Source organism: Etheostoma spectabile, chromosome 22 (assembly GCF_008692095.1).
Source record: "Etheostoma spectabile isolate EspeVRDwgs_2016 chromosome 22, UIUC_Espe_1.0, whole genome shotgun sequence".
NCBI classification, from domain to species: domain Eukaryota; kingdom Metazoa; phylum Chordata; class Actinopteri; order Perciformes; family Percidae; genus Etheostoma; species Etheostoma spectabile.
In genome coordinates this window covers 2,604,110-2,629,021 of record NC_045754.1, presented here as the reverse complement: position 1 = coordinate 2,629,021, position 24,912 = coordinate 2,604,110, and the positions used below count along the sequence as shown (strand labels likewise).

Below are 24,912 nucleotides of genomic sequence, written 5' to 3'. Positions count from 1 at the left end.
ACACCTTCAGGGCCTCAGAGCACAGAGATAGCTCACTCCCACAGAGGTTGAGATACTGCCATTCCTATCTGGCACGCCTTAGTGTGAAAGCACAAACCAAGCCATCTGCTGTGGTACAAACATGACTGCACAGTGATTTTAAGTTCCTAATGTCTCTTATTCATCAATCAGGTCAGGATCAAATAGCACGGGCCTAAAATAAGTGCCAGCGAGTTTACATAATTACAGGACAGAATCCACAAAAGGAACCTGTGTCAAGGGACACATGGCGCTTGATGTTCTGGGCTGACAGATCAGTGATAATATGTCTGCCAAGGTGATCCCCTCCAATGGGGTAACATTGGGCCTGCTCTGGGACTAACCCGCCCAATCACCCATTCCTTTGTCAGTAATTGATATAGCCTGGCAGGTGTCATAACAACACAGCCCTCTCTCCAGCAGGCATATTTAAGTGTGGCTGACATGGACTGTCTGGCACTGCCTTTCAATAGACTCTGGGAACTCTGCAAGAGGGCAAGAGGGTGACGAGTGATGGTTAGGTGGTGAAATTCAAGCAGCATTGGCTTCAGTCATTTACTCCAGCCATGGTCAGCTACAGCACATATCTGTAGCATGTTGTAGCATGTGTAGGTGAAGAGTAAATAACACATTGAAGGTTTTTGTTTCATATCAGCTTGTCGGCTACCATCAATAACAGTTGGAATTGGGACCAGGATGCATCAGGTCTTCCGAGGTAAAGGCCTGGCTTATCATGTGATGTGGATAACTGTCATGTTACGTTGGGGCTATTGGGCTTGCTTTGCTGTTGCCCTATTACCCAAATACATAGACTGTTTGTGTGTGGGAGGGTTTTGTAAAAGTGGGGCCTATGGCCAGGGGTTACCGACTAACTTAAAGCCCAAACCAATGGTTACAGGCTATTATTTTATCAGGTGTTCAACACACTGCATCCAATGGAGGAAAACAAACTTTAAGAAGTAAGTGCTTCACCTCCTCCAACTACCAATGCTTTCTGTCTCAGCTGCGTAGGAGTCGTCCTCCTGTTGTGTGCTAGCATGTTAGCGCTAATGAGGCCAGCTGTCCAAACGCTCAGCCGGTCAAGCCAGAAGGGACTGCAGCCTTTGTTTATGCTAGGTGTTACATCTCCTGTTGGAACACACATTTTTGTTTCAACACCGCCAACCATTTGGCACAGGAAGACCGTCTCCGTTCACCCCGCCACCACCAACACCACTCGTCATCCTTTACTCCTTCTCTCACCCCCTTTGCTGTACTTTGCAGCTCCCACTTTTATGGTCCCGTCTGCACACAGCAGCACATTGATTTTCTCTCTACAGCTTTATATTTGATCATTTTCTCTTGACACTGCCAGTGGAGAGTGTTGCCTTTGTAATCGCTGACCTCAGCTCCACACCTGAGTGGCTGTGGCCCTAAACAGCCTCTCAGACTCGTCCCAAATCACCTCCTGTTTCAGAATGAAGTGCTGCACCCTGTTTGGGCTGCCGAACGGACAATACATCACCTGGCAGTGTCTGTCAGACAGAAAAGAGAGGTAGGGATAGGGAGAGAGGCGGCGGAAGGCAGACAAGGGAGAGGGGAGAAAGGAACTAGTTTATAGTCTCTCAATGCTATAGAAATCCAATTAATTATCAGTTTATTTGAATGGGAGTGCTCCCGGGTCTTCACTTGTCATATTGGCTAGCCTGGATAGCAATCCAGGTACAAAGGACGTGCATAACCCCTGAATCTATCTTTTGAAAACTACAACATGGTGGCGATATTTAACAAAGGAAAAGTGAGTTTTGGCTTTCTCTGGAGAATGTATAAATGTTAGGCAACTATTAGTGTGCAGAATTATTATGCAACTAAATGAAAAACTAAAATTTCCCCATCTCACTTGTTTATTTTAATTTCTTAGAGTAAGAATAAAACCCAAAATGTACAAATAAACACTTCTGACATTTCAAGAAATATTCAATGACCAATATAGCCACCCTTCTTTTCAATATCTTTCATGAGCCATCCATGGAATCTGTTAGTTTCTTGATCTGTAGATGTCCAAAGAGGTCTATTGTCTTCCCTCAGTGTAAATCTCACGTTTGATAAGGGCCCACAAGTTCTCAATGGGGTTTAGGTCTGGTGAGGAAGGGGGCTATGTCATTATTCTGTCATCTTTAAGGTCTTTGCTGGCTATCCACGCAGTCAAGTACTTGGATGCATGTGATGGAGCATTGGCCTGGATAAAAAGCATGGTCTTCTTGAAGGATATAGACTTTTTTTCTGTACCACTGCTTGAAGAAAGTATCTTCTAAAAACTGGCAGTAGTTTTGGGAGTCAATTTTAAGTCCATCTTCAACCCGAAAAGGTCCAACTAGCTCATCCTTAATAAAAGCATGTGACTTGAAGTGGAGCTCAGTGAGATCCAGCCACGGGCCCATCCATCTGGTCTCAACCGTTTCAAATTATGAGTCTTGTTAAGCCTGTCTTACCTGGGCCATGTCTCTGAGCACTGAACACCTTGTACTACTGGACACTCCAGGTAAGCTGCATTTCTGTATGGCAGCACTGGAGGTCAATGGGGTCTTGGTAACTTCTCGTTTAATTCTTCTCAAGTCTCTAGCAGTTAATCTGCATCTTTTTTTCTCCACACGTTTCTTGCGACCTTGTTGACTATTTGCAACAAAACGTTTGATTGTTTGGTGATCACGCCTCGATATCTTTGCTACGTCAAGTGTGCTGCATCCCTCTGAAAGGCATTTTACAATTTTGGGCTTTTCAGAGTCTGTTAAATCTCTTTTTTTGCCTATTTTGTCTGATAATCATGCACACCTGGATATAGGGCGTTGATCACTTTAGGCCCCATCCTTCCTCATTAAACAAATACACATCACCTGATAATGCTTAAATCAAATTAGCATTTAAGTTTATATAGCTTGGAATTGGAAAATATACATTAAAATGACAATAAGTTCAAAATACTTACTTGCCTAATAATTGTGCACACAGTGTATTGTGGAGTGAGGAATAGAGGGAAGAGAGGTGGAGAATTAAATAGCTCTTCTGATGAACCCCGGTTGGATTTTGCAGCTGCGGCACAGCGGTGTTGACCCCGCAAAAGACTCGGCAAATAACAGCGCTTCTCCCTCCTCCACCACCTTTCATCCCTCCGCCCCCTCAACTCCTTCCTCCCGCCTCCCCCTCAGCCTGAACCCTGCGCGTCTACCGAGTGTGCGTGAACACCACCCGGTTTGTAATGACCTGCACAATGCGGAGAGAAAGGGAGAGACCTCACCAAAACAATTCTCATTGATTGAAACGGAGGATCATGGTTCTCCCAGGAACGCCTCCTCCCGACATTAGCAGCCACTTCAGAAAGAGGTGGGCGAGCGGGGTTGGGGGGTGAGGGAAGATAGAAAGAAGAAAAAAAAAGTTCAGGTGCTTTGTACTGGCAGTGCATATTCAGCGTGTGAATGCAGGTGATGTGTGTATGTGCGAGCGCTGTGTGCAGTGTGTGTGATGTGAGAGAGAGTAGTTGGAGAGGTAGTTTCAGTGCAGCCCAGGCCCTCTGCTGACTGGGCTGCTCTCACCGGAGAATTGATTTGGCCTCCAAGAGGATCTGTAGCTCTCTCAGTGGAACATAAGGGGTGGAGGGGGGATGGAAGGAGAGTGGGTGGAAGTAACACAGGTGGAGTTGAGAGATGGAGGAACCAGGTGGAAATGAAAAGAAGACACAGGAACACACACACACACGCACACATCTGAGGCAGACAGTTGGTCAGGAAAATTTACTCCTCGTAATAACCCTCTCTGTAGGCTGGCTGTCTCTCCTGGCTCCTTCAGCCCATAATACAACCGCCCAGGTCACACTGACTCCCACACAACACACACACACACACACACACACACACACACACCACTTCAGCCTGAAATCGAATGATCTCACACACTGGTACTGCATGTGTGTCTGCAACTTACTAAGTGTGATTTTTCTGTTTCTCGGCAACACGGAGCCTGTTGTTACAGATTGTTTTGGCTGTGGATTTATATATTTTCTTAAATTTTCAATTGCATACATGGATCAAAAATCAGCACTTGCAGTATTTTTTTAATAGCCTTCCATTCAGTCTGGGGTTAGTGCCCAAGCTGTTTTATCCTCTCCTGCTTTAACAACCCAATTTGCCCATGGGGATCATTTAAAGTTCCATCTCATCTATGGAAGTTAGGCCGTGGTCTGTTTAAGTGGTGTTTCCAGCTCCTTACCCCCTCCCCCTTCATCCATCCCTTTTAATAGTTTTGACATTTAAGTGACATAGAACATATATTTAACCTCTCCGACTCATGGCCTTTCGCATTCAGTGCTCATTTTAAAGCAGAACATACAAGTCCACCTCTTGTTATCGTTATCATGGATAAAAATGACTAAATGTGTGTAAGCTGTTTAAAGACTACTTTAAAAAAAAACAACAGACACAATCTGACCAGTCACTTTAACCTCTGTCCTCCATGTCTCCTTGCACAGTGACTAACTACAATAAGGTGGTGGAGGCCGGCTCAGACTCGGATGATGAAGACAAGCTGCACATCGTGGAGGAGGAAGGCAGCCTGGCCGACTGCGACAGCACCTTGCCAGACGACGAGCACCCCAGGGAGCGCTGCTGGGATGGAGGTGAGACCAGACGCACATCCAAGGATATATTTTTATTATCACACAGCCAGGGCTGGGTACTTTCATACTTTTTAGACAACGACTGAAATGCCTCTAAAGTATCAACTATTGAAAAATGCCTCATCATTCAATACCCAATTTCATTACCTAAGGAGTAAATCTCTTCAGCGTCAGCGAGCCAATAAGCATGCAGCATGCTACTACCGAGCTCTAACAATGTCAGTGATTGGCTGTCTACCATTACACTTCGTAGAGGCACGCAGGAGAAACTCGAAGTTACACAGAGACGGCACACGTAGTCGGAGATGAGACATGAATAAAAGGATTAGCGCCGCAATGTGTAATGTTGTAATTTCTTTGTTTTACAAAATTGGTATAAAAAAGAATGGTTTAGTAACCAGTATCAAAGTCAAGGTATTGGTACTGGTATGACATTTTTTGACCGAGACCCAGTCCTAAACACAGCTGGAGTGAGCCGTGCAAATACACACCTGTTCTCCCTACCCACCAAATACGCAATGTCCTGTGACTTGTGTTCCACTTTTCTGCATTGTGAAAAACTTCAGCCAGTGCTCATTTAATCTCGTTTTCTACTTTAAAATGATGCCAGTGGGGGATAACAGCACTTAATTATCTATTTGCCAGACTTGTATTTAGACAAGTGCCAGTTAATTGAGACAAGGCACAGTAAGGTACTTTCATACCACTAATATCATCTGTATTACACAGACACATTTTTCAGTATCAGAACAAATTACGTTTTAAGATTTAAATTTTCATAGTGTCTCCTTTCACAGTCAGTCTTGGCATTGTTAGGCTGCCAAGTGTCTCTAAACGTGGTTCTTAGTCCTATCTGCTCAGGATAAGAGCACTACTTTTAAAATGCCTCCCGCACACAAATGCAAATATCATGCAGCCTCTTTATGTATTGTTATGACATTAATTGTTTGACTGGTGCTGTCTCATTTTGGCCTCAGCTGACGTTAAACAGGCTAAGTTAAGAAACGTCTCGCTGACGTCTGTGCACAGTTAAGTACCAGGCTTTTGTCTCATTGTGAAACAGAGTGTAAGGAAACAGGTACTACACGTGGTGGGTTTCTAACTAAGGCAGGAAGCACGATATTAAACAAAGACAATGCCAACAGAGGGAGAGACCTTCAAGCACAGAAAATAGCCTCACAGCCAAAGAGCCAGTGGAGAGTTTTATGGCACTGGTGGGCATTTGAGGGGCAGCCGTGAACTTCTTTTTACCTCAAACCATGTGGAAGTGACATCAGAGTCGGCTCACCGCTACAGGAAGGGCTGACATCGCACCCCTCCCCCCTCCAAAACAACAATTGCAGGTGCTGAAGGATATTGGTGTTTCAATCTGGGCCCAAGGCCTCTGCGCTGCTCCCCTGACCTCATGCTGCACGTGCATATAAATCTGTGTGTTTGTGTGTGTGTGTGTGTGTGTGTGTGTGGTGTGTGTGTGTGTGTGGTGTGTGTGTGTGTGTGAGAGACACTGTTAGTTTCGGGCCTGTGCCAAGTACAGTATGTGCAACGCTGTGACAGGCCCATATGAATTAGATATTCAGCCACAAGAATATTTATTTTAGGGTGTTGCTCTTTGCAGATTTTGGCTGGATTTTTCATGGTGAGGGATGTGTGAGACCGAGGGGGGGGGCTTTAATTTAGCAAGAGGTCAAGTTCGCACATGCGAAAATGTCCACCTATCACTTTCAGTTTAGGGAGGGATTTTTTTGTTGTTGAAATTCCTCTCCAATGAGTTTCAGCTCAGCACGTTTCAGTTGCAAGGTTTTGGTTGCACATACGTGTACACACTGAAACCACAGGCCTAACCACCTATTCCCCAGACGATGCTGTCATTTTCATCACTTCTCTCCAGCTGTACCTCCTTGCATAAAGGGAAAGTTGGAGGAAGAATAATGTCATTGGTTTTGGCCAGGGCTCGTGAACATTAAACACTTCAAAAGCATGAGTTACACTGAAACAGCTCAGTGAGCTGGCGGCGCTCTGCAGTTATGCCTGATCAGGCATATTTTCTTTTGACTTCACTCATGAGCGCTCACACACACGCACACACACACACACCTCTCTTTCTTGCTCTCTCACTGTCTCTAACCCCCATATCATACATCAAGCAACATCTTTCTTGTCACTTTAAGTCGGACAGATGAAACATGGCGAAAGCCACAGTCTTTTAAACAAACACTTCTCTCATCTCTCTCTCATCCCTCCGTCTGTTGGTTTCACTCCTGAGAACAGAGAAGTCCCTGGTGCAGCCTTGAAAAGTGACCACCACCCACTCATCTTCTCCTCAGCATAGTTAAGTTTGCTTCAAACTAAAAGCTTGACACCATTTCTCCTAATAGGCCGTGCTTCAAAACCAAAAAGGTGGTTTTTCAATGCTTTGCCATCTCTCCTTTCTTCCGCTCCTTTTCTTTTTTGAACACTCCCGTTCTCTCTCACTGTTTCTCTTGTTCTGCATCCTTCCTCTTGATTATATGGTATCACGGGCACCCTGCTCGCTGTCATTACTCATTCACTCCTAAATGATAGTGGTGGAGCAGCCCAGTGTCTTTGCAGTAGACTACAGCCCGTTTTCCTCTAAGAACAGGCTGACTAACTCCGGAAGATAGAAAGGTAGAGAGAGCGTTGACCTGGGAGGGCTTCTCCTTCATATTTGATTGAGTTGAAGAGCATGATTACCTGCAGGGTGGACCTGGAGAGCTTTGATATCATGAGGCTGCAATGGTACTAAATGACGGCAAAAGAGTTTAACTGAGTGAAAATATAGCCTAAGGTTGTTAGTGGAGTGCTGTGCTGCATTATTCCAACCAGCAGTGAAGTTGCTTGGCTCTCACGCACAGTGACACTTAGTATTTCCTCACTGTTAGCCTGACATGCAATGATATTTGATGTTCTTTAGAATCTGTCTCAAATCCATTTGTACATCAGGGACTCTGTGGACACACAGGAACACCTACATTCCTGTGTGCCTTATGTCACCATGTGAGGTTAAAACTGAGCCACCCTTCTGGACAGGAAAGGAAGAATCTCCAGAGGAAGATTGTCCAGTGGAGACACACAGCACAAATACTTGATAGCACTAAGCCAAGGATAAGCAAATCATCCTAGATTTGGAAATACCCTACATGTATTCTCCAACTTCCCTCCTGTTGATGGGAGATAACGCACAACATCTTCACTAATGACGCCGGACTATTTGGGCTGTTTGTGCAACTCCTTATCGCTGATGTCTCTCCCATCCAAGATAGAACCTACAAACAGGTCTGGATGCACAACCACAGGAAATGGCGGGGGCAAAGGTTGGCCAGGGCAGGAAATGCTTCATGGGATACCGTTGTATCATGTTGCAGAGATGTGGGAAGAGAAGGATGAGAAAGGAGAGGGGGAAAGAGAGGAGGAGAAAGTGGGTGGTCTGGTAATTTTGTTCTTAGATGTACTAAAGTTAGGTTATATTGTAAAATAAACAAAGAAAAAACTTTTTTTTTTATTGGTACATCAGAGCTGCAACAGTATGTCCTGCTCCAACCTCACGGGGCCTTCGTTCTGGGGTTTTTGAACTGATTTTCCACTTGTGCAGTGGTGCATTCACATCCCTGCGTCAGCACATAAATGGCCTGTGTGATGTTTCATGTCAGGGGAGCAGCCTGATAACACGGAGCCGCCTCAGCGAGGCTGTGAACCCCTCTGACCTCGCTCTGTACTTAACAAAGAGCCGAGAGAGAGAGAGACACACACACACACACAGAGTAAAAAACAACCGCTTGTCATACCTTTGCACCACATACCCCCAGCTGGGACTCTGCTTCACACACATGCTCAACATTTAGTAGCCTAGAGGTGTGCTTGAGTGTTTAGATGCTGCCTTTGAGCAGTGGATGGGAGCTGAACACAGAGCAGCACTTCCCCACATGCAACAGTGTTTGACAATGTCTTGTCAACGGCCAACAGAACCGTGAAAAAAATATAAGACAACGTATTAAAGGTGTAATGTGTAGTGACTATCGCTTACTGTGTGTAAACACAGAGAATGAGAGCGAGTGTGAGAGAGAGGGCGGGAGCAGAGGTCAAGCGAGCTAGAGAGTGAATTAAGAGAGTGAGCACTGCACTGTTATTGCTGGGGGTTACACAACCACGTGGGACCCAAAGGCTCTTTACTGACGCCCATAAACGTCTCACACACCGCAAATTAAGAAGAAAAGAGAACATGTAGGCAGAAGGCTGGGGTCTCTGCTAGTCTCACATTCTCCACAGCGCTGCAAAGGAAGGTCTGGCTAGTCCACACAGCATTCTGGGATGGGAGAAAAACGTGCTCGGGTTTATTGGCATTTCTTTAAACCAATCACAAACGTCGTGGGCAGTGCCAGACGGAGCCCCGGTGCCCCTGCAAAATAGCCTCGGACAGGAGCTGGTTTGGTTTGGTGGAACGTTTGTACGTTCAAAAGTTGGTTTTGTCGTGCTGCGTGTACAGAGACATTTCTCGTGGGACATACAGTAATTGATGATTGAGAGGGATCACTTTTGCTTTAGTCTACACATTGTTTTTTAGTAAAATCCTACATATTATATCTTTAAAAATAGAATGGTAAGCGTATTTCCCATTTTGTCAAACTGTTTCTTTAAGTTGGTATTTAAACTTGTCTGGGGGGTGTTGTTGGTCATGTGACAAAAGCTGTGTGATATATGGGGGTTACCATCCCCCAGACCCTTCACTGTATGATGAGAATTCCACAATTCCACTTTCTCAGCACCTGCTGTTGGCCTTCTGCATTACACACACACACACACGTTCACTAACACACTGCTTTTCCTCTGTATTATCTATTATCTCTGGGTTTTCATCGAATGGTCTTTAATAACCCTAGCAACAAATGACTATTTCATGGCTTTTGTTGAGGTGCACCAGGGGAAGCCAGAGCAGCGCTTTATGTAAGAGCACTGGTATTCACAGTGTGTCGGTGAGTCATGAAGAGCTACACCTGTTCCCATCTCCTAGGAGAACACAGCTGGCCCCGTCTTTCAACACACACACAATTCACAAAACACAATTCTCAAATCTCCTCTAAGCTGGAGGAGTGCTTAAATCCATCCGTAAAACGTCTGCCCAGTAAACACTACCACAGTATCCACTGTGGTCTAACTTTGCTTTTAGCTGATAGCTCACCCTTGTACTCATTCCCTGTAATGAATCACATAAGCACACTAACATATCCATAGAGGAACAATGCTCGGTTTAATCGCCGACACACTATACTTGGTTCCGGTATCCACTTCAGGAAGCTCTGGAAGAGCAGAGCCAGAAAGAGGGAAGGAAGCGTCTGTGCATCCTAAACTCCATCGTCAGGTTACACTTCCTATGATCCACAGCTTGGTAATTAGTGCTCGTTAGACTCGTTAGCCAGGCTCATGTGATGTGGGGTAAGAGCACGCTCGGCTCCCACATGTAGGCTCTCATTTGCTGGAGTATTAAACACAGTAAGAAGGCCAAGCCTCTCCAGAGAGCAGAGCATGGTGTGTTAGCATGTGTGCATGCTGCGTAATATCTATCCGCCGCAATACATCAGGACAAGATACATCACCTAATTATCTGTCCCAGTCTCAGCAAGTACCTTACCTAACACTGTGAATAGATGCTTGCCATTCAGTTCTTACAAAGAGCTTGATGCTCATGTAGTAGCCTGTGGCCTTTGATGCTAATTAGTTTTCTCATTCTATTGTGACGAGCATTCAGGATGTGTTTTCTCTCTTTTTTTTTTTTCTTTTTTTTTACTGGCATCACATGCCTCATTCCAGGCTGGGGAACATGCCATGATCAAGAACTGGACTGTAAGATCCAGTTCAGCTATAATGACACTCGCTGTGACATTAATGGATTATCACATTTCATATACAAAGGTTAAGGTTTCATATGTACAGCCTGCGTCGATAGAAAAACATGTACGTCTTGAAATAATGAGGTAATCAATAATGTCTGCTTTTGCAGGCATTACTCTAATCAGTGTGTGTTTGTCCCTTCACAGTCAAGGAGGATTGTGTGTCAGACGCTGAGGATGATGTGAGCACAGACGCCCTAGTGGAGGAGATGCTCCAGCAAGGAGACACGGCCGTCATTTACCCAGAAGCCCCAGAGGATGAGCCACGTCAGGGTACCCCTGACGCCAGTGTCCATGACGAGAATGGTACAAGACATCACCACACAGCATTCGCAGTCAATTCATGTTATACAAAAAACTTTCTAAACACTCATTGTTGTGTACACATCCCTCAGGATTACTGTTATGTGCTTTATGCATTTACTGCTTTAATGTCATCTTTATCTCTATTAGTAGTGCACACAAGCAATGTGTAGTGTCCCTAAATCATGCACGCACACACGCACACACACCACTATTCCACCCAAGAGCTCAGAGTCACTGAGCTCTCACACTATTACTGCACCTACCCAGTAATTACTCGCCCCCTGGGGATGGCTCTACCTGCTCCCTGTCTCACCTTAGGTGTTAACTCCACCCCATTAACGCCACTCTTCGACATGATTACACACACTGCTATTTGTTAAGTGCAGCTCACTGGGGCCTTTATTGCTCCCAGGCTTTTGGCTTTTACCTGCTGCCACAGAGGGGAAAAACATGAGGGAGGAGGGGAGGGCCGGAGGGAGAGGGGAGGATGAGAAACAGCAACACCTGAGTAAATTTGTCACGTCCGTGCGAGCCCTGACTCACGGCTACCTGGGCGATAGTGTGTGTGCATTCCCATCCCGAGGCCCTCACCTGTCCCGCAGGGGAACTTAATACATCACCTGTTAACAAAGTAATGCTTTACCTGTGTGGGAGCCAGGCATCTGAGACCCTCTGTTCACCAGCTTGGAGCTCGGCAGGCGGCTGTTATTCCTTAACATGCGTGGGTGTTTTTGAAACGCTCCAAATGCACAATAGGCAATCAAATGATGGAATTTGAGGCATGTGAAAGCCATAATTACTGGTCAACAACTACAAAAGCAAAACATGAATTCCAGTCCTGCATTAGCAAGCCAGCATGCTATTTTTTTTTACAAGGAAGGAAGGAAGGCATTACTGTGGATCACTAGTCAGCAATTATCCATTTGGTCACCTGGTTGCTGTTTACCTGTGGGGGAGGATCTCTCAGTGATTGGTGAACTAACAGATGAGTGTTACTGTGGCATCAAAGGACCCTCCCTATTGACCCATCCTCCCCCAACTCTCACATATGTCATTACACCACTTTGCTCTTGTGTTGTTTTTTTTTACCCAGGAACTCCTGATTCCTTCTCTCAGCTACTCACCTGCCCGTACTGCGCACGTGGCTACAAGCGTTACAGCTCCCTGAAAGAGCACATCAAGTACCGGCACGAGAAGACCGAGGAGAGCTTCAACTGCCCCGAGTGCAGCTACAGCTTTGCATACCGAGCTCAACTGGAGAGGCATATGACAGTCCACAAGAGCGGAAGGGATCAGGTAAAAACGGAATGACAAACTGGTCAGAACTGGATACCGATCAAACACCTTCACCGGTTAAACGGAAAAATCTCCAATCTGATATCTTCAAATGCTCTAATGATTTGAATAGTCTTATCTGCTCTTCTGAGTTGTAAGTTGAAATGCAGTTTTTGGCTAACTTAAGTACCTCATGCAGCTAGATGATTTGTAAAACCTTGAATCCTCTTTTAAGAGCATACTACACAGTCTGGTACTATAATAATAAAGTCTACTCATTAGAGTAAAACATTTTGCTAGATTGACTGAAACCAGGTAGTGAGAAACTAGTAAACATTAAATATATTTAGTTTGAAAGATATTCTCTGCTTCAGTTTACTATTCTAATATTTTTTAGTCTAAGCAAATAGTCAGTGTGGCTGGATAACTTGTGATGGGTTTCAGTAGCATACTACTTCTGTAGTGCTGTAGTAATTATACACCGTGACAAAGTGATTCTAAATGATGCAAACCTACATGGAGGCTTAGTCCCATTTCTTTAGCAGCTCGCTTCCAAACATGATAAATAAACAAGAACTTTTGCCCTCGATTGATTAATGACATTGTGACATGAATTAGTAGCAGTTCAAAGGTTGTGTTTTCATTGTGTGTCTCACTGCATGTCCCCTCTCCCCTCGTCTGACAGAGACACATCACACAGTCGGGAGGCAATCGTAAATTCAAGTGCACTGAATGTGGCAAAGCATTTAAATACAAGCACCATCTGAAGGAGCACCTACGCATCCACAGCGGTGAGTGGACAACCCCTGTCACCATGGCAGCATTTAAGTGTGTGTGTGTGTGTGTGTGTGTGTGTGTGTGTGTGTGTGTGTGTGTGTGTGTGTGTGTGTGAGAAGGTCTACTGTAAACGTTTTTGCTATGATTCTCTGTTGGCCTCAGATGTTTCAGTGTCCATTGAACCAATATTATATTATTATATAATATATATTTATGTTTAGCCAGTTCCCTGCATTTAGATATCCTTCACTGTTTTTTGACCCATTGTGTGCTCTTCCTTAACGTGCCATAATTGTGTTTCTTTTGGCATTATGGGACAGCAATTAGAGAAGGGCAATTCCCAATGGTGCCATTACCTCAACGTTTAAGCATCATTGAAATGCATTAGAGCTTTTTCCTACCGCACTGCTCATAGCTGGGTTTGCTCATTTAGCTTCATTCACTAATGGAAATCTGTTTCTCTTTCTTCCCCCCGCCCTCTATCTTTCCCTCTCTGTTATACACATTGTGGTTTTATTCAGGAGAGAAACCCTACGAGTGCTCCAACTGCAAGAAGCGCTTCTCCCACTCAGGCTCCTACAGCTCCCACATCAGCAGTAAGAAGTGCATCGGCATCATCTCATTTAACGGCAGACCGCGCCAGGGGAACGCCAAAACCCAGGCCCAGGGTCAATCGCCAGTGTCCCCCACGCCCCCCTCAGTCCTCCGCACCCAGATTAGGGAGAAGCTGGAGCACAGCAAGCCCCTGCAGGAGCAGCTGCCACTCAATCAGATCAAGACCGAGCCTGTGGACTACGAGTACAAGCCAACGGTGATGACATCCCCGTCTATGGCAGCCATGAACGGGGGGGTTTTCAGTGGAGGTGCTGCAGCTCCTCTACAGGGCACAGTGCAGGCCATGGTCTTGCCCACTGTGGGGTTGGTGTCACCCATCAGCATCAATCTGGCAGACCTGCAGAATGCTCTGAAAGTGGCGGTGGACGGTAACATAATTCGCCAGGTGCTGGAAAACAATGCCAAAGGTCAGGGGCAGGTGAACTCGGGGTTAACCACTGGAATGCTCCATCCTGGACAGCAGCAGCTCATCTCAGCCATCAGTCTGCCTATTGTGGGTCAGGATGGAAATGCAAAAATTATTATAAACTACAGTTTGGACCCCAACCAGGGCCAGCTCACTGCCCATAACCTAAAGAAAGAGCCTGAGCCCACATCACCAGGTCAGACCACCATTGACAACTTCAAGTCCCAGAAACTCCCAGAGGATCTAACCACCAGAGGCGCCAGGCCCAATGAGACTAAAGATAAAGAGGAAAAGACCACTAAAACGTGTCTCCTGTGTGATAACTGTCCCGGCGGGCTGGAAGCACTCCATGCCCTTAAGCACTGCAAGAAGGATGGTCTCCGGCTGAACGGAGCAGGCCTGGAGTCTGAGTCTGCTGTCGCTGCCTTACTGTCAGAAGGAGGACTTTGTAACCAGCCCAAGAACCTGTTGTCCCTCCTCAAGGCCTACTTTGCCCTAAATGCAGAGCCCACCAAGGACGAGCTGGCTAAGATCTCTGACTCAGTCAGCCTGCCAACCCATGTGGTAAAGAAGTGGTTCGACAAAATGCAAGAGGGTCAGATATCACTGGGTGCCCCAACACCTCCCTCTGAGGAAGAGGACACCTGTGAAGCTAACAGTGTGGTGTCTCTGGTCCCAGGGAAGAACATGGTCAATATGAGCCCTTCCATGACCCAGGACAGCCCTACAGAAGCCACTCCAGCAGAGGTCAACGGCACTCACAGCTCGCCGGACCCTCCATCGCCACTAAACCTGAGATCTGGCAGTCCCGTCCCAGGCCAGTCTCCCTTGAGCACTGAGGGACCCCTAGACCTGTCGCTGCCAAAGCCTGCCAGAGAGGAAGCGGAGAGAGGGGTGGCTAAAGCCTGCGCTCACCCCTTCTCTTCCTCTGGCTCCACCAATGCGGATGAACCTCTAAACTTAACTTGCACAAAGAAAGAGGCATCGGCCCTCTCAGCCATGGGCCCCAGCCCCATCGCACTGTACGCCAGCCAGCCAAGTGCCAAACCCCTCGACATTGTGACCACAATGCAATGCCTAAGGGCACTAGCCACTAACAACAAACAGACTATCCTGATCCCCCAGCTGGCTTACACCTATACCACTACAGCCAACAGCCCGGCGGGGACGGAGACGCAGGAAACCATCCACCTCAACGGAGTAAAGGTTTGCTCTCAATTACGTTACTGTATTTAGCTTCTGTCTTTGTTTAAAGTATACTTTAACATTTTCTGAAATATGTTTATATGATTTGTTGCCTAGAGTTGGAGAGCGTCCCATATCTGTATGCTAAATATCAAGCTACAGCCAGCAGCCAGTTGGCTTAGCACTGGCTCTGTCCAAAGTTAACACAACTTGCCTACGTTCACAGCTTTTCTTAGCTTCATTCTCTAGATTCCCCGGATCAGGTCTGACAATAAAGTTGTTCTTTATACTATAGTGTTGCTAGAGTCAAGACATCAGGACCGCCACAGCAAACAGGTCTGACTCTGAATTCTTCCCTGCGCTGTTTGTGAATCATTTGACTTCTGTGCCTATCTGGCAGCCATTTTGAGAAGCAAGTGGGTTGGAATCAAGTTGGCTTTTCTCTTTTTGGAGCGATCAGTTATACCATCCAGTCCAGATCATTACTTCTTATTGTTCAAAACCACCAGAACATGATAGATAGTGTGACTCCATCCTAAATGTAATCAATAAGTCATATATAGAAATGTCAGAATTCAGCTCTTTGTAAAAATGATAGCCCCTAATAGTTCTTTATTGTGCAGACACCTAATGGGCCCGTAATGATGGATGTAGATTTTCCCTGGGTGTATGAGTGATCTTCCTGGGCTGTCACCCAGAGGACATGAGGCTGCACTTTACTGCAGAGCCACTATTGATCTGCTGGAATCTGTTTAAACGGCACACCTCAGCCTGCCTCATTGATTTATTGTTGTTGTATTATACCTTCGTGTTAAGTGGATTGGCATAGACCTGCCTTGTAAAAAAAAAAAAAAGAGCTCTGTGTATATATCGTCTCCTTAATATTGACCCACATCCACTTTCACTGCATCAGTAGATGAGTTTAACCAGGCCAGGGACAGGGGAAATCTGTAGGTGTGCTCATACAGCGTAAGTGAACAGTACGGTTATGTTTCGGGCCGAGGAAAAGATTGCTCATCCATAATGTGAAAATTCAGCGTGATTTTACTTTCACAACTGCCTCAAGAGAGCTAGGAGTAGGAAATGACACGGCATCATTTCCTGCAATGCACACACACACACACACACACACACACACACACACACGTTGTTTACGAGTACTGGTACTTTCCTGAGCCATTCCATTGTCAAGCATTCTGAATTTCAACCAATACATCTGGGATTTCTCATATTCTCCAGGAGGAGAAACACGACACAGGATCAGAGGGCGTGTCCACCGTAGAGGAGCAGAACGACTCCGACTCGGGCCCTCCGAGGAAGAAGATGAAGAAGACGGACAGCGGCATGTACGCCTGCGACCTGTGCGACAAGATCTTCCAGAAGAGCAGCTCGCTGCTGAGACACAAATACGAACACACAGGTAAACACACACTCTCATGTTTTCTCTAGGACTATACCCAAACACGGCCAGAAGTCACAGATGGACCACAAAATACCCAGAACCGGAACTTGTCTCAACATCCCACGCTGTTGGGTCTTGGGAAAGATGAGTCATAGTGTGAGTGAAGGGGGGATTTTGAGCTACAGTGTAACGAAGGGTGGACACCTCCAATCCAGCAGGTATTACTCAACATGCACAGAAGAGGTCTGAGAATTTCTTTCCGCCAACTCCCCACCTCTACACTGCCAGCTTCCCATGTGACGCCCCAAATGTTGCAAGAGGCGAGCTCTGGTAGTGATTTGGATTGCTCTAAGATGATGACTCCGTGGCCAAGTGTAGGTCAACGCTCTCAGAGGCGTGTCAGTTTTTTTTTCTTTATTACTCTGATACCTGGCTTGCAAACATATTTTTCAACTCCAAATGACCTCATCTTAGATGAAACTAGCTGTTCCCTGCCTGGATGAAGTTTCCTTGAAGGTTTGCAAGCGCAAATGTTGTGATGTTGTTGTATTGTTTTGAAAAGTTCTCCTTGGAAACACTGATGATAGATACTGTTCTGGGCCTCTCCTTACTCGCTGCAATGTGGGAGGATTCACTGCGATTGCACTGGAGTGTTTTTTTTTTTAGTTTTCCATCTATGTTTTTTGCCTTTTTACTCAACGGCATTTCCATTTTCCTTTAAACAGAGGTGTTGATGCGCATTTATTTTCTCTTCCTCTGCAGGGAAACGGCCTCACGAGTGTGGCATCTGCAGCAAGGCCTTCAAACACAAACACCACTTGATCGAACACATGCGGCTCCACTCGGGGGAGAAGCCTTACCAGTGTGACAAGTGCGGCAAGCGCTTCTCCCACTCGGGCTCCTACTCCCAACACATGAACCACCGCTACTCCTACTGCAAGAAGGAGACGCAGGGCCAAGGCGAGGGCCGCGACAGCCCCGAGGCGTACGCCGAGGCCCCGGCCGAGATGGAGGCCCTGGGCCGGGCGCCGCGGCACCTGGCCGCCGCCCAGCTGGACCTGGACGAGCGAGGGAGCAGCACCAGGGAGGATGAGGAGAGCGAGGAAGAGGAGGAGGAGGACGGTGTGGTGGACATGGACGACATTCAGGTGGTGCAGATAGGGGACGAAGGAGGGGATGAGGAGGAGGAGGAGGAGGAAGAAGAAGAAGAGAGGAATGGGAAGGAGATAGAGAGAGTGTTGGTGGAGTTAGGAGAGGAGGAGAAGACAGAAGTCGATGTGGAGGAGAAAGAAGAGGAGGCTGACACAAGGCAGGAAGAGTTGCTCGGGAGCATTCGGGAAGAGGAGGAAGTCCAGATGGATACAGAAGAGGGGCGGATGGAAGAGGGGGAGGTGACGGAGGAGAGCGGAGGCGAGACACACGAGAACACAGTTTCTGAAGAGCAGAACCTGACGCCGCAGGAGAAAGGAGATACTGACTGAGGGAGGAATCCGACTCCTCCGTGAGACACAATCAGATTCCTCCTCTCCCCGTGCAGAGGAAGAACGCAGGAGATGATGTCTGGTCACTCTGACAGTCCATTTCAGTTCACTACTGTGTAGAAATCCAGGTGTGCCTGAAAAAATACTAGTGACTTTTTTCGCAGGAGAACGGTTTTCTCACTGCTAGAAAAGAATCAGTTTGTAAAGAAAAAAAAGATGAAGATGAACACAAATTTTAACAAACGAAGGAAATGCATTATACAGACTTTGGAAGCTAGAGCCGACACGTTTTAGATAATGTTTTATTACTAAAACACCTTGGGTCTTTTCTTTTTATCAGTGTTACTAATTTTATCACTCATATTTTAACCTTTAAAAGCTGTACAGTTGGGAGATATTTCTATACCTTTTTATTGCCAATGAACAAAAAAGTCAGTATTTTATTAAGTTGGAAGGAAAATAAGAAAAATCCTGTGCACTACAAATGGCTTGGTTTACCTATGGATTGAGCAGTTGAGTCGTGTTGTCTACCCTTCAGTATTACCGCACTAGATATACCACGCCATCACGCTAGCATATGTTAGCATTACGTTTCTTTTTGATGTTCTTTTGATTGGATTGTGAGCCTTAAGAAGAAAAACAATGGAGAGCGGACTGGGCTTTCCCGTCGTCATTTACTTCCTTTTAGACTTTTAGGCTCATTGTTGTTAAAGTTTCTTATACAAATCAGTGTTTCATAGGAATAGTTTGACATTTTGGGAAATGTACTTTGTTCTGTTTTTAAGGAGAGTTAGATGAGAGGATCGAACCCACATAACTGTCCGATAAATATACGGCTACAGCCAGCAGCCACTTAGCTTAGCTTAGCTTAGCTTAGCCTGAGCACCGGAACAGGGGGAAACCGCTGGCGTTCATGGCTTTCAAACAAAAGTGGCAGTTGGTCAAGGCTACACCCCCCCAGCCTCCACCTCGTATTGTATTCCAAACGACAATTATGGTCTGTTTTGAAATCCGGGAGCAGACAACCCCATGTGACGCGTTCGCCCAATCAGGTGCAGCCATCGGGTGTAGCCTATTTTCTTTGCATGTCAGTGGTCAGTGAAGAGAAACTGATAACTGCTGGTGGCAAGCCCACTGCCATGCAATGCTGGGAAGTGGGGCGACAGCCGCCGTGAAAACAACGCCTGTATGGACACGACCACCAGGGGAAAAAAGCAAGATATATTATATTGTAATTCATTCCCATGCAAGCTGCTCAGAGTAATCCCAGTCAGCAGCATTTGGTCTCTCTGCTTCTCCTACTGCATTACATGTATGCAAATGTTAAGTGATGATGTCAACAATGTTTAAATGACGTCATCTGGCGCATCTAGCAACTTTTGGAGCTTGTGCTAGCCACCTTCATTGGAAAAGAGTTGGCAACACTGGTTGTGACTTCCATAAAGAGCCAGGCAGGTTGTTTTTAGGCATCTAATATTTAGCTGCATTTTTACCCCGACAGATAGGAGAGTGGTATTAATCTTCTCATCTAATTCTCATCTAGCAACCAAACAAGCATATTAAAAATGAATTAAAAAAAGTCAAACTGTTGCTATGTTCAGAGCGAGCAGGGGATTTGGAAAACTGTCCCCTCCCTATGCCTACAAACCACTCCGAGCCATATGCAAAAAAAGAAAATCAAACTAGAACAAGAGAAACATGCATATCAAAAGTGCCATTGAATATTGCTGTTGAAGCTAAGCAGCTACGATCAGGTATTGCCGGGTCCCAGATCAACCAATGCACCGGAATACTGTTGACTTTGGCTTGCCGCCACACCTAAGAAAGTCGAGTTTAGCCTACCACATATTCATGTTTCCTAGATTTTAGAGAAGTTGCTTTTATTTCTAATCTGAGCAGCTAAAAGAATTACAATGCACATGTGTTCCAATGATGATGATGATGATGATGATGATGATGATGAAGTATGATTTCTAATTGTTGTGTCCTGCCTTTGCAAAGCTTATTCAGTGCACTTGTTTAACACACCATGAAATGCTCAGATGTGTCTTCAGGTAACAAAACGTAGGCAAATATGAATCCCGGGAGTTTAATTCAACCATGTGTTTACCTGTCAGTATTATTGTTTGTCCCTCATGTTGTTTTATGTTCTGTTTCAGTGTGTGTACTGTACGTTTTCAGCGATGGCAGTATTATCCCCACCCCCAAGGAGATGGGTATGTCTGTTTAGTCATAGAGAACTTTTATATTTATGTTTCTTATTTTTTTTATATTTCTTTATGGTTATTTATTACACTATCTAGTGTACAATACTGTAGTTTGTATTAATACGATAATATATTTTAGTATGGATAAAAGATTCAAAGGCAAACAACTACAAGTCTGGAAAAATGAGACTCCAGCATACTGAAGTATGTTTTTCGAACAAATGAAATTACGTTTTTTTCCTTGGGTAAAAAACTCGCACCCTGCAAGCCTGAAGATTGGAACCTGTGACCTCTGTGCATCCATTCTCATGTTAGTTTTCTTTCCCCTCTCTAATATGAAGCTACTGAACTTTTGAAAACTAATCGTATGTCTAATAGCATGAGTGTGGCCTGTTTTATTGAAGGATTACCCTAACCACACAAACTGTCCTTTTTTTTTGCCAAGCCAAAATAATATTGACGTTTGTTCTTTGTTTTTATTTGTGCCAATTTGTTACTTTTTTTGTCAGTGCCACGCCCACTTGTATATGCCCCTCCTTCCTTTAACTCCCTCATCTTTTTATAGTGATTGTTTTTGTTTGTTTTCTTTTTTTTGTTGATTTTTTTTTATGACTCCCCATCTCACAATAAAATACATCAATTACAAGATGCTGGATTTGTGATGATATTCTTATAAGAGTTTTAAAATCACATGTTAAGATGGTGATTGTACTGCAATATTCAAGTCAATTTTACCATTAATTATCCCATAAGGGACCAGTGAAGAAATGTAAAAAGAAAGTAGGGGACATACCATAATTAACATTTTAGACCCTGGGCATCTTAACCAGCTAAAAAAAAAAATACTTAGCATTGTTTTTGTGACATCTTCTTAAGATGTCTTTATGAATGACTTTTTGATGAGGAATACACACAACACACAAAACATGAGATGATGAAGAATGAGGAAGTGAAGCCAATGCCATCAGAACAACAGGTTTACAGAAAAAGTTTCACATTTTGTTAAAAAAAGGCTTCTTTCCTTTAAGATCAATACTGTGCTAAATATGAAGCTACAGCCAGCAGCCAGTTAGCTTAGCTTAGCATAAAGACTGGAAGCAGGTTAAGAGACCAGGAGGGGACTAGACCCCGCCACAAAATAAAGAGAATGAGTAAGATAGAGTGTAATAATTAATTTTATTTTAGGCAGAGCCAGGCTAGCAGCTGGTTAGCTAAGCTAGTGGTAAAGCTAACCAGCTTTTTAACCAACTGCTGGCTGTAGCATCTTATTTAGCATACACACAGTCTCATCTAAACCTAAAGAAAGCAAAAGAGCTTAGATCCAAAAACTCGTTTCAACTAAACTCCATTATAGGTACTGTATATATAAATAAAGCATCAGTGAATGATAACACATTTCAGTCTGGTCTGCCCGTTAGCAGCCCAGCCCAAGGTCAAACCTATTGATCCAGATTAGGTTTCCTGCCCCCCTCGCCCCCCCAGCCCCTCCACCAGCATTAATTAGTAATGGAATGGACTAAAAATCCATAGTCTGTTGAGGAGTTAAACATGATACAATAGCTGGTGAACATATTTGATAGTTCTCTCTCTCTCTGATGGTTTTTGTCTTCCCAGAAGCACTGCCTCACTCTGCCTTCAAAGGATAGTTTTTGGGGGACATTTTCAGGAAAGTACTTAAGTCTTAAGAAGGGAAAGCAGGTGCGAGTGGGCCAGGATTCAGCATGCCACAGCCTCTCTCTTTCCACGGGTTGGAGTCGGTCTTTAACTACCTGAGCTTGCAGGAGAGTGTTTGGAAGTGCGTCTTTGGGGAATGCAGTGTGACAGAGAGGGTTTGACTCTGTCAGAATGTTGGATGGGTCCCAAGAGACACTCGCCAGTGGGGGTTGGTGGTGGAATAATGCTTTATAGGACAGATCACACCATAACATTACTGTGTCAAACTGTTCCAACAGCATCTTGTAATTGTGCCTATTATAAATGTCTTTAACAGTGGTAACAGCAGCGCGGAGGCACCGCTCTGAAACTCCAAAGAGGTCAAAGAGTGTGTAGCCTGTGGCTGCATGTTCAGGATGCGGGGCCGTTTTACGGGCTTTCAGTCCAATCCGCGACTTAAAGCCAAGATATTGCCATATGTTCTGCTGGGCTCAGCATTTCAAAGGAAAATTGAAAAGCTATAACTGCTAAGAGGATATGGAGTGCTCTTGCCAATAATGGTGCAAAAGCCTGATGAAGTATCATGGCTGCCGGGACTCTGACACCAAGCCAAACCCACGGGGCTGAAGCTCCCCGGGGAAATTTAGAGAAAAGCCAAGAGGAGGAGGAGGAAAGAAAAGCCTGCTCTCAGGAAATAGCAGTCACTTAAATATCATGTTCATTTACTCAACCACTAAATAGCAGAATGTACACAGAGATGTGTGTGTGTGTGTGTGTGTGTGTGTGTGTGTGTGTGTGTGTGTGTGTGTGTGTGTGTATATTTGTAAAGGGGCGGGTTAATGTCACTTCATCTGACAAATTGCTGTTTCAGAGCTCCCTTTTTAACCCGCTGCTCAGCATAAACTCACATGTACACGTACATCTGAAAATCAATTTATTATTTACATTTCTGCTCTTTATGATAGACTTGTTGAACGAACAATTACACATTCAAGTCACAATCAAAACATGACTTGCATAACATAACACAGTTTCCCATACATAGGTGCTGCTTGGGCGCACCACCCAGGTAGATAAAATCCAAATTAGATTTTTTCCCCCCAACAACAATGTATTTTTATAGCACACACAGATGGCTGCCCTCCAGCCCCTCCCCCTCGTGAAGTTGCGTGCCGTGTGCATGACTATTGAAAGCGTCCACGTTGCACTTGCTCAGAGAGGCTAACGTTACGTTAGCAGTAGCGTGCTGCTAGTGGTCTTAATGTGGGATTAACTGTAATAAAACATAGAAACACCGCGGCCACGCTGCTGTGAAAACTCCCTGAACGTCATTTATCAGAGTCTGGTTGTTATTTTGTAACGGAGCTAGCTAACTAACCGGAGCCGACTGGGGCTAACCGCTAACGCTTGCTAACCGAGCCTTCACTCCTCCCTACCTGACTCCATTAACTGCATTTATGGACCCGAGATCACATAAAACCCTTCATTTTTTTGTCTGTAAAATTTTAATCTACAACTTGGAGGTGTTTGAATGACAGAAATCTGCTCAAATAAGATCTTAGTGAGTGCAACAGAACATGTAACGTTACCTATAGTACAAAACAGCATGTTAAGGACCCCCAAAACAAAGATTACTACACTTCAAAAAACAAATAAAATGAACACGAATTTACTTTAGATAGCCCAAGTCTTCATATTTAACAGGAGTTAGGAGGGAACTGTGTTAAGATTAATAATAACATGGAACTTTCTGTTAATATTAACATGTTAATGTTAACATTTGGCAACAAAAAAAAAACAATAGTTAATTGACAAAGCACATCATGGCTACACTCTTTTGTCATTTGTTTAAAATGTAACGGGCAACTTGTTGTATTTTAGCAGAATACTGAAAGCAGCAGAAAACAGAACTGAGTAGGCTAAATTGTAATATCTATTTATTTATTTATCACAAGTTATATGTCATTATTGCAATATTCAACAACGTTAGGACATTTTGCATATTTTCTCATTGGATAAAGCCCTAATGACTACCCTGAAATTGTGTCAGACGCAGCGTAGTGTTGCACTTTTAATGGTGCATTTTAATCTGTATCATCTTTTAGTCTAATTTGTTAAATATGTAAATAGTTTTTTCTTTTTAAATTATATGATTATGTTATGTAGTATTGTTTTCACCTTTGTTGGACTAGTTTCTAAGTGAACCCATTATTACTGAACCCAGCCATCACGCGGTGCGCCTTTACCAACACACAACACAGTAAATGCTCTACCTGTTGGAAACACTGTAACATAAGTACGGTACGCCCTGCGACTTCAGATAACACATACCAAACAGACAAAACACAAGCTAATTAAGAAAATATCTTCATTCATTTGACAACACATGCGCAGCATTTAGCAAACGCACGGCAAATACACACAACCCAACTAAATACATAACGCGCTGCAGATACAGAAACGCTGCAAAAAGAAAAGCACACAAACCCCGAAAAAAACACTGCATCCAGTTTACACATCACATGTTCTCCAGACCTCTAGGGGGAGCGCTAAGTGGAACAGCTTGATATTTGACCCCACGGTGGGAGAGAGAGAGACAGAGAGAGAGAGAGAGTTCAATCTCAGAACGGTGTGCCCCGTTGTGAAACGGTGTGTAACTGCTTGGAGGTCAGAGACTGTAAATATTAAGTCTATGTTTGAGATATGTTTTCTCTCGTTTGGTGGGTGTGTCTCTAGTTCATTGGCTCAGGTCAGAAGGGGATACCCAATCAGCAGAGACGTGTCGGTAAACTCGTGGTATTAAAGGTCCCATGGCAGAAAAATTTCACTTAATGAGGTTTTTTAAACCTTAAAATGAGTTTCCCCAGCCTGCCTATGGTCCCCCAGTGGCTAGCTACCGAGCCCTGGGTATCCTGCACTGCCTTTGATGAAAGCTCAGATGGGCCGATTTGGAAAATGACATGACATTATAAGGTCATAAGGGGCAAGGTTACCTCCCCTTTCTCTGCATTGCCCGCCCATGACAGAGAGAGAGAC

General features: G+C 44.7%; 1 protein-coding gene across 3 annotated transcripts in view; it reads left to right on the top strand.

Moving 5' to 3' along the window:
• The window catches only part of zeb1b (zinc finger E-box binding homeobox 1b), a 55,987-nt gene extending 36,235 nt beyond the window's left edge, over positions 1 to 19,752 (top strand). For 2 of the 3 annotated variants that reach the window (XM_032503369.1, XM_032503371.1), the window contains 7 exons: positions 4,520 to 4,666; positions 10,717 to 10,875; positions 11,969 to 12,171; positions 12,836 to 12,941; positions 13,449 to 15,154; positions 16,373 to 16,553; positions 17,298 to 19,752. In XM_032503369.1, coding sequence (XP_032359260.1) covers positions 4,520 to 4,666; positions 10,717 to 10,875; positions 11,969 to 12,171; positions 12,836 to 12,941; positions 13,449 to 15,154; positions 16,373 to 16,553; positions 17,298 to 18,016 — 3,221 coding nt within the window. In that variant the 3' untranslated portion in view covers positions 18,017 to 19,752. Of the gene's footprint in view, positions 1 to 4,115; positions 4,426 to 4,519; positions 4,667 to 10,716; positions 10,876 to 11,968; positions 12,172 to 12,835; positions 12,942 to 13,448; positions 15,155 to 16,372; positions 16,554 to 17,297 lie in introns of those variants that run through there. The other variant, XM_032503370.1, reaches the window with a different exon arrangement.
• Positions 19,753 to 24,912: the final 5,160 nt, after the last annotated feature.